The sequence below is a fragment of the Zophobas morio genome, unplaced genomic scaffold, assembly GCF_036711695.1.
Source record: "Zophobas morio isolate AGI-343-1 ecotype UQ-CSIRO unplaced genomic scaffold, CSIRO_AGI_Zmor_V1 ptg000014l, whole genome shotgun sequence".
Classification (NCBI taxonomy): domain Eukaryota; kingdom Metazoa; phylum Arthropoda; class Insecta; order Coleoptera; family Tenebrionidae; genus Zophobas; species Zophobas morio.
In genome coordinates, this window is record NW_026972119.1 from 27,484,564 (window position 1) to 27,499,551 (window position 14,988).

The 14,988-nt window shown below is 34.9% G+C and overlaps 1 protein-coding gene across 2 annotated transcripts in view; it reads left to right on the forward strand.

The window, feature by feature from the left end:
* Positions 1 to 14,988, forward strand: part of Rdga (retinal degeneration A) — a 66,093-nt gene that overhangs the window by 35,577 nt on the left and 15,528 nt on the right. For both annotated transcript variants that reach the window (XM_064055822.1, XM_064055823.1), the window contains exons 3-4: positions 606 to 1,082; positions 1,477 to 2,061. In XM_064055822.1, coding sequence (XP_063911892.1) covers positions 658 to 1,082; positions 1,477 to 2,061 — 1,010 coding nt within the window. In that variant the 5' untranslated portion in view covers positions 606 to 657. The remainder of the gene's footprint in view (positions 1 to 605; positions 1,083 to 1,476; positions 2,062 to 14,988) is intronic.

Sequence of the window (14,988 nt, forward strand, 5' to 3'; positions counted from 1 at the left end):
TATACCTACTGTTGGGACGAATTTTAAGTGATTCTGAAGACAACCCAAATTAAGGTAATCATTAGCATCGCTTGCGTTTGGACAGATTTACGATTTACTTTGTCATTTCGCGAAACTCGGCTTGAGAAAGTGGACTTTGGATTGTTCGACGGGAATTACTTTATTTTAAACAGTGCCGCGTTATAAGTGGGCTTACAAAAATTGCTCATTTGCATGCCGTCGGAGAAAAAGACAAACGGAACAACACAACAGTTGCATGTTCAAAGATGTAGTATAGTGTTGGCAAATAGAAATGGCACACCTAACTTTTAAGACCTTAATAGGATTAACATAAAAGTTTGAACTTCTATCAGGTAATGTTCATTACAATTCTATTTGTGAATAAACATCTGCACAGGAGCGAAATGAAGATGAATCTAGTAAAGCAACATTGAAAATAAGGCCAGACCAGGTAGACAAGAAACCAATAGAAGGATAATAAACATTATGTGACAGAAGTTCATTCTTTCATGGTAATTCTGTTCCCGCCTTAAAAGTTAGGTCGGCCACTTGCATTTTCCAGGACTATACTGCTTCTTGTTAGTAAGGAACGCAAAACCGTCCAGTTACAGCATGGGCGTAAAGTGGGATAAGGGCGGCAGTAGCCCCCGCTGAGTCATGCAGCGGCTGAGGACCACCTTCAAGCGGTCCCGTACTCCAACAGGAGCAGAAATGAAGACTCAAAGCAGTCTGGAAGTACCCAAGCAGGTGCGCTCCGCCTCCTTCGACGAGATCCAGTTGGAGGCGAAGCGACTGCAAGCTGGTGCGGGGCAATCGTCGGATCCCTCGTCGCTGCTTAGAGTACCTCAGTTTCCGGGACAGCGATCCCGCAGCGTCGACTCAGGAGGTAGCGAGGAATCGGGAAACTTCTTAGAGGTGCCGTCGCGACGATTCCAGCGGCGACGGTCATCGAGCAGCAAAAGCCCCGTGTGCGTGCACTGCTTGTGCTTAGAGGAGTACGCCAAGCTTTATCCGAGCGAAGAACTAGGGGCGGAGGCTTCCGACCAACCACAGCTGGCGATCAGCATCAGCGATTCCTCCAGGTTGGTCCCTGTCGATCTCTGTTTTTTGTTTTTCTATTTATTACTATTATTATTATTATTATTATTATAAAAATTATTCATGAACTCGAAAGAATTAAATTATGTATATGTCCACTGGAGAGGAATATTTTAGTACAACGTAACTGTATTGTACACCATAATCTCATCGGCAGTATGTTGTAAAGTAATAAATTAAAAATCAGATAAATCTCACCAAAAGATGAGTTCAACACAGGGTCTTAAATCGGACTGAATCACCAAGGTATCCATCTCTTTTTTTTATTTCCAGGGTCACGTTTCTGTTTATCGTTATCTTTTTTCGGAGATTAGTTAATTGTATTTTTGTACAATGAGCTTGTTCCATGTCGAACTCACTGGTGTCCGTTTCTGACAGCGAATGTGACGAAGAAGTGCTCCCAGAATGCGCCATCACTGTCACTCTATCGCCCATGTTACCATCACCACCAATGCAGTCGCCTCCGCCCTTGCCCACATCTCCAGTCATAGAATTCTTCCCAACCGAAGATGTGCAGACGCCTTCGACGCCGTCAAGACGCAAATCGATCCATCGCCAAGAAGCGTTTTTCGCAGAACCGACGGGAACGTCTTTGGAGAACATGTCCGATGGTCAGTCCGAGCTGTGTTCGGAGGGTACGTCCGAAGGAGCCTTGTCGGAAGGTGATGCTGTCAATACCACGATCCCTGGATTGGTAGTGCGCGACATCTACCTTCAAGTTCCGGATCTGAAAAGGGATAGAGCGGCGTCGGTCGATTCGTGTTTTTCGAAAGTTTCACAAGGGAAGACCGAAGAGCTGCAACATTCAGGGGTTAGTCTTGAAGTACCCGTCGGGCCAAACGTGGCCCTGAGGTCCAGGTCCGTCGATATTGTTTTGCCGACTGACGAACATGCTAGATACAAGGCCTTGGCGATGGCTGCGGCGGCAGCGGCGCCGGGTACTTCTTCGTCGTACTATAAGGGGTACGTTTGGTGTTGCATGACGTGTAGTATGTAGCACTTGAAAATACTTTTTTTAGTTCTTTTTTTCTTCATTCAAATGCAACACAATGCAGTTCATTAATTGCACGTACGGAGTGTACCACTTTAGATGATTCCGTTTTAAATGGAGGGATTATTAGAACATTTCCACAGCTGTCTGGCCTATTAGATTATTCCTTGCAATAATAATCGTGTACTAAACTGCGTAACTAGCTGTTGCGTGTACCGAAAAATATGAATAGATAAAGGTAATTAATAATTGTGTCCTTTGGTTTGTAAATGGCTTAAAAATCGACGACAAAATGTTAATTCGATGTAAAGATTTAGCACCTGGGTCATCCAAGGACCGTTTTTAAAAAACTTTTATGTTTTGTACACTTATTCCTACATATTTTCGTACTTAAAAAATAAAAAAAATAGACTCTCCCAGTACAGTCATATTTGTAATGCATGAAAACGCGTTGTCGTCTGAAATGGATGTTTGAAGGTTGTTTCACGTGGAGGAAGTGAGTTGAATAAAAACTTGCGCGGCCATGAATAGTATTCTTGGTGCATTTCAGTTGTATCATAATAAAATTTTATGATTTTAACAACCCCGTAAATGTGGTCGGCTTCTGTGGATATTTGTCACATCTGCCCTGAGTGATTTATAAATTGGTCCATTCGAAATAATACGCCCCTGCCTTTTTACCTACGAAGCGCACGACTGCGGTCAATTATTATTAATAATACAGCCCTATTCTTATGTGATGACGGTTGCAACGAGTCAACCAACCTATTGCTGTCATAAAATTTTATTTGGATACAGATGGAATGCACCAACAGTAATCTACAGGATGTCCCAGCTAAAACTCCGTGGCCTTATAAGTATCTTGAGAACTCATAGAGGTATTGAAACTTAAAACTCACACTTTATTTTATAATCAGCAAGGTATGTTTCAAAAGCAGTTATTGTAGCATATGTTCGAACTGTCGTAAAATGGTGATATAGACCTGTATTTCACTCAACTTTCAATTTTTTATGTTTATAAAATTTTAATTTTTTTACTTCCTGAGCGTAAGCTTAACTCTTGACCCTTGAGTTGGGGACTATCTTTTTTCATTTGCAGATAGTATCTTTTTGTTTGAATTTTTCTGTTATAACAAAATAATTTTCGGCATTTTAAATTTTAATGACAGAAGTTAGAAATGTTGCAACTTGATAAGCCACATTGACAGACAAACTGTTTTGTCAATGAATCAGTTTACGCAACGTGAAGAAAAAAAATCGTGGATGACTTTTGTCTTAAAACACCCTAAACGGTTTATAATGCATCTGCACTATAGCACTTTTTTATTACAGTAACTAGTAAGTATTGTTATAATTTCTTTATGTAACTGCAAGATAACGTCACCATAATAGTATTATATAACTTTGTTATTCCACAATATAAACGTAACAACAATACAACTGCAGCATATAACATTTTTGTTATGTACCTAATTGCTGTAGGTTGTGTTCCCGAAAATTTATTTAAAAGTGTAAGTTAGTTAGATCGATAATACGAATAAATAAGTTTGCAGTTATTAAAAAAATTTAACATTCACGCAGCAAGATGTAAAACCTTAAATATGTATCTAATTTAACGGAAAGCAAAGATCAGCGCACTTGCGAAGTTGAAATCTGAATTCAAACCGGACATCTTACCACAATATTTAAATGGAATAATGTTCGAATTAAATGGAGCATTTCGCAAGCGACTAACGAGAAAGCTTACAGCGAACAGCTTAAAAAGTCTGCAGGAGAACGCAAGTCGCATCAGCAAACGGCCCGGTAAATCTTTCTACCAGCGTCACGCAATAAAGCTTGTCGCCAATGAGTTGCGTGCACGAATACACCGTCACTCAATTTCTGGTGCTTTACTACTACGTGAAATAAATAAATCATTTCGAATTACAACAAATGAATGGAAATAAAAGCCACCTTAATAACGCACATTTTTACACGATTCACGCCATACTACAGCACAACCTGTACGCCACCCCGTCATTACCATCAATTCCCCCATCTCTTGAATCCCCGCATAAAATTTTATTATCGGTGCAACACGAACTTGCACAAATTTGCAACAGTGTTTCGAAATTGTCGTTTGGTTTCCATTTTCGAGCTCGTTCCGTCGGCATAGTTCATTTTCATTAAAGTGACGTGTGGGCACATGCGGACGTGGAGGAAAACCGTCCGTAACTGATGTATTGTTCCCCGTAGTGTAATTCTGCATTTCTTTGGAAAAATACCCACCTTTGTGGGAGAAATGCGAAATTTTTGTTTGGAAATTTCGGTATCGATTTAATTGATGGACTAATTGCGGTTATTAGGAGTTAAATGTCAGACGGTTTATATCGTCGTCCGTTGTGGTCATGTTTAACCGGATCGATTATTGATTCGGAGTCGTGCAATTTCCGCTTCAAAGAACTTGACGTGACTGGTACAGAATGCTACTTTGAAAGGATGGGTTATGTTTGAATCATTAGGAAACAATAAATAATAACAATTTGTTGTGGGATAATAATAATGCATGATGATGGCTGGCGTAAAGGAGCTTTTGTATGATGATTTATTTCATTTACAATTTATATATGTGCACAAGAAGAATAAAAAAAAATAAATAATAAAATTTGCCTCCCATCCTCTCTAAAATCCAATGCACTTTTTCATTGCAATTTCGTTAAATCAATCAAATAAATCAAATTAACCCACATTTTCGTATTGCACAAGCTGTGAAACGTTGACGAAACATGAAATTAGACATTCGTTCAAATGGTCTTACTATTTCAATACTTCTGAACGTCTCTAATTTAGGCTCAGGAAGCACAAACCTAATTTGAAGCTCATGATGTTAATTATCATTCAAGTAACGTTTTCCTGTGAATACAATAAATACGAAGTAATTTCGGATTAACTATCACTTCTCCAGTTCAAACATTTGCTCGATATACATATTTTCCTTCGTAATCATTCGTGATGGAAATTTTTAGACGATGATATTACTGGTTGCATAATATACCCTACTGTAGCTGAAATATGCGACTTTTTAATGTTTACATTTAAAAACCTACTTGGTAATTGAATGCATCTTTACATTTTTATTATTAGTTAATCAATCAATGTGTGTCTATCATATTTATTTTAACGAATTATGCCAAATTTTAACGTCATATATTGTGTTATGACTCGCATAAGAGAGATTCTAAATACACAACAATATCAAATCGATAACATACACATAAATCTGTTAACCACAGATAAAAGCCAGCTTTTTCTATATAATCTCTGAAATTGCTGGACTGCTTACTGTGAAATTTTAAGTGTACCAACTATACAGTAAAAATTTCCCAGTTCCCACCCCCGACAGGAGCGACTTGTCCTATTAGGATGGCGAGGCATTGTCTCAGCAATGACTTTGGGCTGTATTATTATTTCTAGTATTTCTCACCGATACATTTCCGCCCAATATTTTTTTCTGGTATTTTAAAAGTAAATCTTATGTTGGTAATTGGATATTAGCTAGCTGTTTCGAAGATTCTTGAAGAAACTAGAATAATCTGAGAGAATTTAAGGGAATGTGATAGTATTCGAGAGAATCTGAGAAATTCCGAAAGAATCTGAAAGCATCTGACAAAATTCGTGGGAGTTTATAAAAATCTGAGAGAATCTCGAAGAATCTTGTAAAATTTAAAAGAATCTAGAAAAATCTGGAGAATCTCGAAGAAATTGGAAGAGTCTACAGGGATCTGAAAGGATTTGTAAAGATCTCAAACAATCTGAACAGAACTGAATTTTTTTTAAAAATCTTGAGGATTTCGATTCGAAAGGTAGAGCCATAAATAAAATGAAAGAATTTGAAAGAATCTGGAGAAATTTGAGGGAATCTGGAAGAATCTGAACGAGTTTGCAGGAAACTGCGGTGTGATGAAAGGTGAGAATCTGGGAGGAATTGATAGCTTCGAAAAGAATCTGAAGGAATCTGAAAGAATGTGAGGGAACTTATGAGAATCCGAGCGCATTTTGAAGAATTTTGAACAATGTGCAGATCTGTAAGTGTCTGAAACGATCTGTACAGAACTGAAAAATTTGAAAGAATCTTGAGGATTTTATTTTATTTATTTACGGGATATCCCCATCTCCCTGCCATATGTGTTTACCAATCTTGAAAGTCGGTCCTGACGGTGTCTTTGAAAGAACCTGAAACAATTCGGAAGCATCGAAAATCATTCGAAATAATCTGAAAGAATCTAAAAGAGAGAATCAGAATGAAAATGAAAGAATCTGGAGGAATTTAAGGTAATCTGAGAGAATTTGAGAGAAATTGGGATATTCGGAAAGAATTTAAAGGAATTTGGTAAAATCTGAAAGAATCTGGGGGAACCTAAGAGAAATTGGGATATTCGGGAAGAATCTGAGAGATTCGGAATAAATTTGAAGGAATCTGAGGGAACTTGTGAGAATCTAGAAGAATCTGGAACAGTCTGCAGAGATCTGAAAGGATCTAAAGCGACCTGGAAGAATTTTATAGGATCTGAAACGATTTGAAAGGATCTGAAAAATTTTGAGGAGATCTCAGGGAATCCTGATTTTAGAATTTTTAACGTGCTTAATGTTTCTGAAATTTCATTTTTTCCGAAAAAATTAAAACATTACCACGACAATATAATTTTTTCGACATTTAGATATTGGAGCATCTAGTGCCTTGCCTCATCAACTTCTCAACTCATGAACGGCCCCCTAGCCATTCTGCACCGCCCAAAATTTGATGACATTTTGCATAGTAAATTTTTATATTGTGACAACTGGATTTGTTCTATTGTACTTCAGGGGCGAGGGAAATTCTGGACGATTATGATGTTTGCGTATATTTGTACATTTCTCACAGCTATAATTTTTTCCTTTTATAGTTTTGACACATTACTTTCTCAACCCTAAACCTGTCAGGCATTTAGCTCCGCAAATTAAACAGTTCATAAATTCTAAACTAAAACTAATCGATGAAGTTTCTGATTAACGACGATTTGCAACGCAGATTAGTGTCAAAGCAATGTTTTGTTTGGTTGCGTACGTTAACGAGATTATTTTCTCCTAGTAAACTAAAGTGAAGAGCGATTGCTAATCACATCTGATGCCTACCACTTTGTCTAACAAACAAGCGAAACAAGCAAAGCGTTGAAATTGATCAGGTCCTAGATGGATTTTTCTTTCCTTCGGATTAGTAACGGCTTGGCTTTAAACGGGATAAAACCTGTCGATACGAGTGGTAATTCAGTTTTATAATGGATTTTCTTAAATGTATCCAACATGCGGTCGCTCAGTTTTTGAGTAAAAGTAGAGTTAATGTGTAAAGTTGGTAATCGCGTTTGGCAGCTGTAAAGTGAAATTTTTCAGGGTTTTCAAAATGGTTTTTAAAACTTTTAAAAAGATCTAAATTCAAGGATATGTAAGTTTAATCTTCAAGCAATGTTATGTGACGTATGTGTAATACAGCACGCTTAATCTGTTATCACATTCCAAAAATCAGTTATTAAATCCGTCAAATAGTCTCTTTGGTTTTTACTCAACCAGATGAATCCAGGCGAAAATTTGTGGAGATTATACACGCAGAAATGCACTGCAGCTCTTGAAACGTAGTTGAGATCTTTGATTTCTTGTTTAAACTCGAATAATTCACTTATTTATACAGGCGCGAAAAAATATAAAAGAGAAGTTCGTTAAGCGTTAAATCTGTTTTCTTTGATGTATGAAAATTGTATTTAACAGGAGCGACGCGGAACTTGACTCAAAATGTTGTTTAAAAAAAGAATCTATTTCCTAGTTTGTACTTGTCGAATTCCTTTAGTTTTGTTCTTGTTTTTACTTTCTGAGCGATACAAAAGCAAGATTGCAATGCAGTCGATTTCTAATCCTATGTTTTCATGACGTTCCAAAGTTTATTGCATACAAAAATACAGCTTTTCGCTTCTGTGTGCTATCGTTCTTGGTGATTTTATTAGAAGCAAATCGCTTTAGATGTGTGTATAACGCTAACTAAAATGTTTGTCCAAGAAATGGATGCAACGCAGACAAAAGGAAATCGTCGTTTGTGTGTCACTCTTTTTTGAAATATGACTCTCGATATGCCGTGATCATGTGGCAAGTATGTAACGCCAAAAAAATAGTGATATACCATGTGATCCAACTTAGTCTTCATAAAAAGAGGCTGTGATTAATTCAAGCTTATCCTATTTCTTTCCAGTGTATTAATTTATTAATTAGCTCTCTATCTTATCAATCCATCGTTCTACGGGCGCTGGTCACAGCCTCCTTTTATAAGAAGACTTTTGGATCCTACTATAAACATCTTCAACATAAACCAAAAATCTACCAGCTTCAAAAATAGAATGATAAAATATTTCCTATATGTATTTTCTATCACGTGATGGTGTAGATATTTTCCAACACGTAGACGTGCTTTATTAATTTATCAGAAATAGCTGATACGATGCGATACGATACGATACAATATTATAATATTTGATTCAGCTTCGAATACTGTGCATGTATTTATTGTTTAGAGCCTTGTCCTTATCTTGGAAACATTATTGAACAACATTGTAACGGCTCCAAATTACCGATCCGATTTTTTCTGCGCATTGAAATACGTATCTACACTGGTTTCCTATCGATTATGTATTTCTTTATAACTCGATTAATAATAAAAACGGTTTGCAGTTTTTGTACAGACCCCAGAATGTTCTCCCATAATAATGAATTAATTAGGTTATTCAGATTTTCATACGCAAGTATGCGTAAACTTCTCTGCTGTAGTTATAATTTTAGGCGTAGAATTTTCCAACCCTCTGTAATGATTGCAAAAGCCTTGCGGTTACATCCATGACGTAATTACTTCGATTAGTTTCTGAACGCAAATAAATATAAATTTTTAATTTCTGTTTAAAACATCAAAGCGTTCCAGTCGGTGGCCTCTTTTTGCCACTAATATCAAAAATGAATTAACTTTTTTCACTTTCACAAAGCGAATCGCAAATATTATTCTCGAGCTAATGAAATTTGATGCACGCTTTTACACGTTTCTCGGCGCCTTTTACAATTTGAGAATTACATTTGTAAACAAAGGAAAGTCGGTGATTGATCGAAATTTAATTTCTTTGGTTTCGGCAGACACTTGTACAGCGCTAATTCTAGAGGATTAGTCAAATAGAACATAAAACCTAATTGCGCAGCGACACACATTATTTGTTTTTTATCGGTTTTCTATGACTTGATCGAGCAGTTAACCGAGTAACTATTGTGCGTGTTGGTTTATTAATTAAACTAGAGTTCAGTTTCATAAATATGGAAAAACTGCCTTCAAAAAAAAGCGGACCCTAATCCAGATTTGAAACTAACTTCAACATAGTTATAAAAAACAGTTATCAAGTACAAAAGTAGTACAATGACGTGTATTGATCAAACACAATAAACCATTTAATAACTCTTGCAAATCATTAATGATTACGTAATAACGAGAACTGCGGCAATTTTCGTTGAATATTAGCAAAGAAAATAAACGTTCCCTGCAAAAGAGAGATTATATTTACTCTGTGAATTTATGAACGCCCAATTTTGTTCAAAAAAGTAAATCATAACAAGAAAGGATACGTTATTTATCTCACTTATCTTTCGTGGGAAATACATTAAAAATGATAATTCATTCCACTATTTTTCAAACGCCAACGTGTTGTATGCTTTATTCTAGATTTTGTTAATGAATGCGTCGAAACATTATTAGATTCATCTTTTTGTTTTCTAAACATGAATAATGAAATCATTGTAAACAAATGCTCCTGATGTGGTCAGGTCAGGTCAGGTCAGGTCAGGTCAGGTGATGTGGTCATGCCTTGTATTAAAAAAAAATCGTAATTACAAACATGCTTAAAGTAGTCGATATTGCCCCAGGAAATTGTGTGCCGAAAGGAATGTACATCTCGGTACACTATAGTACAAAAGCTAAAATTTTCATTGGTTCTTCTTGTACTCTTAGAAAATATATGAATACTTATCCAACTCTTTTTGAATTATCCTTTAAATTTCACTTTTTTTTAGCTTACGCTCAGAAAGTATTGTAATCGAGTCCCTACTCTTGTGTTTTCTCAGCTTCTTATGATCCCTAGATTGCGAAGAAATAGATCTCTCGTTTCCGTCTGTCTGTCTGTCGCCAAAAATTGGCTAATCATTTCCACCAACAATTTCATGACTGAAATCTCTAAAATTTACAATAGTAAATTTGTTTTTATTTTATAAAATAAAATACTCCGGCATTTGTACTGTCTGAATCCGTGTTGAGTTCTCACCTTACACAACCAAAAAATGGTATAACAACATTTTGCAATTTAACTTTGAAACTGCAAAACTGAATGCCTGAAATTTTGCAAACTTTTGAGATGACGTCATCAATTTATTGGAAGGGGGTAAACATTTTGATCAACGATTTACTATGCTTACGATAACCTTAAAACATGTGCAGATTTCAAAGCATTCGGTTTTGCAGTTTCAAACTTAAATTGTAAATGTTGTAATAGAATTTGGATTTGATTTTCAAAAATCTAGAAATTTAGGATAAAAATTAAGACCGATTCATAAACAACAAGGGTAGGAATATGTTATTTTATAAAATTTTAAATATAATTTTGTCACGACTTGTGGTTCCTGTGATAACTAGAGAGATGTACCCTAGGACATCCTTTTGGCTACGACTCCGGGGTGCGCTTTTCAGTAGGAGCCATAAACAATGATCCTCCTGTATTTCTGGAAAAAGCAAACATTTGGCTAATATTAGACAACACTGGAAATAAGTCACAATCTATATATACAGAAACGAACTGAAGAGTCCGCACTCATATCGAACAGACTTCAGTGAAAAGCAGTAGCGTCACTCGCTAAGCTGAAAATACAACTTTAAGGAAAACACTACGTACAGATAAGACTCGATTTGACGCGTCCGTTTCACCAGTTTTCCTGTGCGATTCGCTCTGATATGTTAACATGTTAGTTAGTCGTGCATTAATCGGTACAACGACTGTAAACATTTATTAGCCGGCTGTTAGGGATATCTACGATCGCAGCTAATTTTGATCTGTCGCATGTTATTGCTGTCGTCGATTGTGATGTAGTTTGGTAGTGCTTCGATGGTATTTACAGCATGTCCTATGACGACAGTTGCAAGGAGAAGACACTTGGTTAGGCGCAGAACCGTTTATTACAAGAACCACAGGAGGCACAGGTAGGGAGATAATGAATATCAGTCTAAATAGTTTTATGATAACTGTGTCATGGCGGAAATTCGCGCACTGATTAAGCTCCAAATATTATCGCAGCTCTTTCCGCAACGATGTCGATACGCTTCGAATGACCCCATAATTCATGCACCACATGAGAAATTTATGTCTGGCGTTGCAAAAAAAAAACCGAGAGACTTTCTTCGTTAGTTCTAGATGTAGGTAACGAAATTTAAATTGATTACGTTGAAATTTTTGTATCCTGCCAAGTTCACGGAGCATCCGTCAGATTAACATCTAAAAATAAAATAACACTTAGGTATAAAATACGAAGCAAAAACAGGTCTACAGGATTTGCTTTTTGCCCGTGCTTATTTCTTCTCCACCCACCTCCGCATCCATCTTCAATTCTTTAATAATTTGACATCAGAATGGTTTTACAGCGGCGTAATTTGTCATTTGATTATTTATGTGTGTGGTTTAAACATGAATTTGTTGATGAAGTATCTTATATCTCCGAAAACACGATAAACAACTGTATTGAGGGAAAAAAGGATAATGGATTGTTCGTCCCTTCATTTTAATCGCATTTGCTATATTGGCTTCTCGGTGTGGTCGTTTAAAAACATGTTACGAAAAGGTTATTCACCGCCACTTTTTCTTTCTTCGAATAATGTATGTTGGCCGGCATAAAGTCGTACTAAATCTACATACTAAGTCCATTTGGAAGGCTGAAATTGGCACATCCTTTAAAGCTTTCTTGTATTATCAGCTACGGCATCAAAAATTTGTCGAAGGTTATTTCGACAGAATTTCCCTCGCCCCTGGAGTGCAGTCTATATAATTTTTATTTTGTCTATTTTTCGATTTGCAATTTTCCCCTTTTTTTTCTTCAGTTTTACGAAATGCAATTTTTCGACTTTTCATTATTAAATTTGTCAGTTTTTTGAATGTCCAACTTTTGGATGTTTTAATTTTTCGATTTTTAAATTTTCATGCCTTCAATTTTTCGTTTCGGTTTTATTTATTTATAGGTTTTTCAATGTTCTGATTTTATAATTTTTCTTTTTGTCATTATGAAATTTTTCAGTTTTTCTAGTTTTCATTTTAATTGTGTAATAACTATGATTTTTAAAATTTTTCACTTTTTCAATTTCACATTTTAAAATTTTTCCATTTTTGAATTATTGGATTTAAAAAATGTGTCATTTATTTGATCTTTCAGTATTATGGTTTTTCGATTCATTACCATCTTTAAATTTTTAAGTTTCTCGATTTTTAGTTTTTGAGTTGGTCAATTATGTATGTATTTCCTTTTTTCAATTTTTCGATTTTGCAATTTTTCGTTTTTTCGGTTTTTCGACTTTTTATCTTTTTGAATCTAAAAAATGGAAAAATTGGAAAATAGAAAAATAAAAAATTGGAAAACCGAAAAATTCAAAAATCAAAAGATTAAAATTGATAAACTTAACAATCGAAATATTGAACATTAAAGAATTCGAAAAATCGTAGAACTGGAAATCCAAAACTTGCACATTTGAAACATGTAAAAAATGGAAAAGTAAGGAACTGAAATATTTCAACACTGAACACTTGAAAAACTGAATAAATGAAAAATTAAAATATTGAAAGAAACGTTAAAAAAATAAACGCTATGAAAAACAAAAAATTGTGTATAAAATTGAGAAAATGAAAATTAAAAATCAAGAACTTGAAAAATTGTGGAAACGAAAACATGAAAAATAGAAAAATTAAAAATTGAGAAATTAAAAATTCGAAAAATGAAATGTTCATTTGTACTAGCTTCGTTAGTGTGAACATTAATCGTTAATCGTTTTTTAAAATAGGACAAGTTTACGACAACAGAGGCGAAATGTCGTGGTGATGTATAGAGTTAATCAAAATATAAACATTACTATCATTATATTAAATATTTTAATAAAAACTGAAAACGCTACTTTTTTGTATCAGCGAACAGCTGACTTTGTGTGTACACCAATGACGCAGTGTTCTGATCTATTAAAAGCTTATTAGACAGTAAATCGATTAATTTCAGCATAAAGTGATATTTATAGAAACACTAAATCATCGATCTATGAATGATTTCTTTATTACTTCCCGAGCGTAAGGTAAGAAAGTATTATAACAGGGTCCATCCGATGAATGGCTCCTTTCGTGTTTTCTCGAATTTCATTACCCCGAGATTAATTTATAAACGACGTACCCTGTACTTTGTAAATACATTCCAAACGACGTATTTTGTAAAATATGAACGCCGTACTTTTTTCCATGTTGAAATTATACATATATACGTCACGCTCGACCTTTGTATCTTAGTTAAAAAGCTCAATTTCACTTTAAACATTTGTGTATCAGTTCTCTCAGGTGTTCACGTAAATATATTTTTAGAACATAATGATAGCTGTTAAAACGTCGAATTTCGTTTATCTATTCACTAAAAACGCTGAAATTATCACAGAACAATTGTTATTTAAATGTTTTGAAGAATTGTTTCAATACATCTGTTGAAAGATGAACGAAGAGATAAATACACACCTACATGATTGCATAGGAAGGTGCCACGTTCAACTTAACGTTCGAATAATTTTATAAACGTTATTTTCTGTTGCTATAAATCCATTTGACACGCGCTCATAAATAAATCGAAAGAAAAATAGATCACAGTTAAAAATAAAAAAAATAATCGTCGGTCTGCATGAAACCAAACACTTGACACATTTTCGCCACATATCAACTTCCTTACATTTAAACTAATTTTAAATGCCTCCACTTTGCCTACACCAAAAAATAATGAACCAGATATGTACTAATGTCCTAAATATTACGAACAGAAAAAACATTGAATTAATTCAACTAAAGCTGCAGTGCTGTAATGCGTGCAAAATTCGTTGTGTTTATTTTCTCAAGAAATTCGTAATTCACAAATTAAATATTAAAATATTCACTCCAAATTTCCATTTGGCTGATATAAAGTTTATTAGCGCCCTACCTTATTACAAATAGAAACTTTTCTGTTTCTTAATTTTCTCTAATGTGATGACGACAAAGTAATTTCAATATTAAAATGTATTATTTGTATTCGTAAAATGTTTATTATAATATTCACTCATTCGTGAACAAAAAAGTCGAGGTAAATAATTGTTACAGTATTTCTACTGCATTTATTCCTGAAGTGTGGCGGTTAAGCTATTGTCGTGAAAAATGACTCATACAATCATGAGTACTGAATTTTTGCAGAATATGGGTTTGAAAATCGATTCCCAATGTAATTGATGTTTGACAAGCCATATCTCATATCGTCAACCGTCCGCAAAATACTAATGAGCCATAATAATACTCGGTACGTTTATAAGAGCTTTAAACAGGGTATTAATTAAATTTATCGATTTAAATTATCAGCTAGCATCGTTCGTGCGTATGTGCCACCTTATTACATATAAACAAATACATATCGGTTATTATTTGAGTAAATTTACCTTAAAATTTTAGTCAAAATATTTAACCATTGTCTTGAAAAGAATTATGAACGAATTAAATCTGAATGCATTTTCCCAAGTATTTTCTTTTAACTGTGCAATTTACTGCGTTACCACATTTTCATAT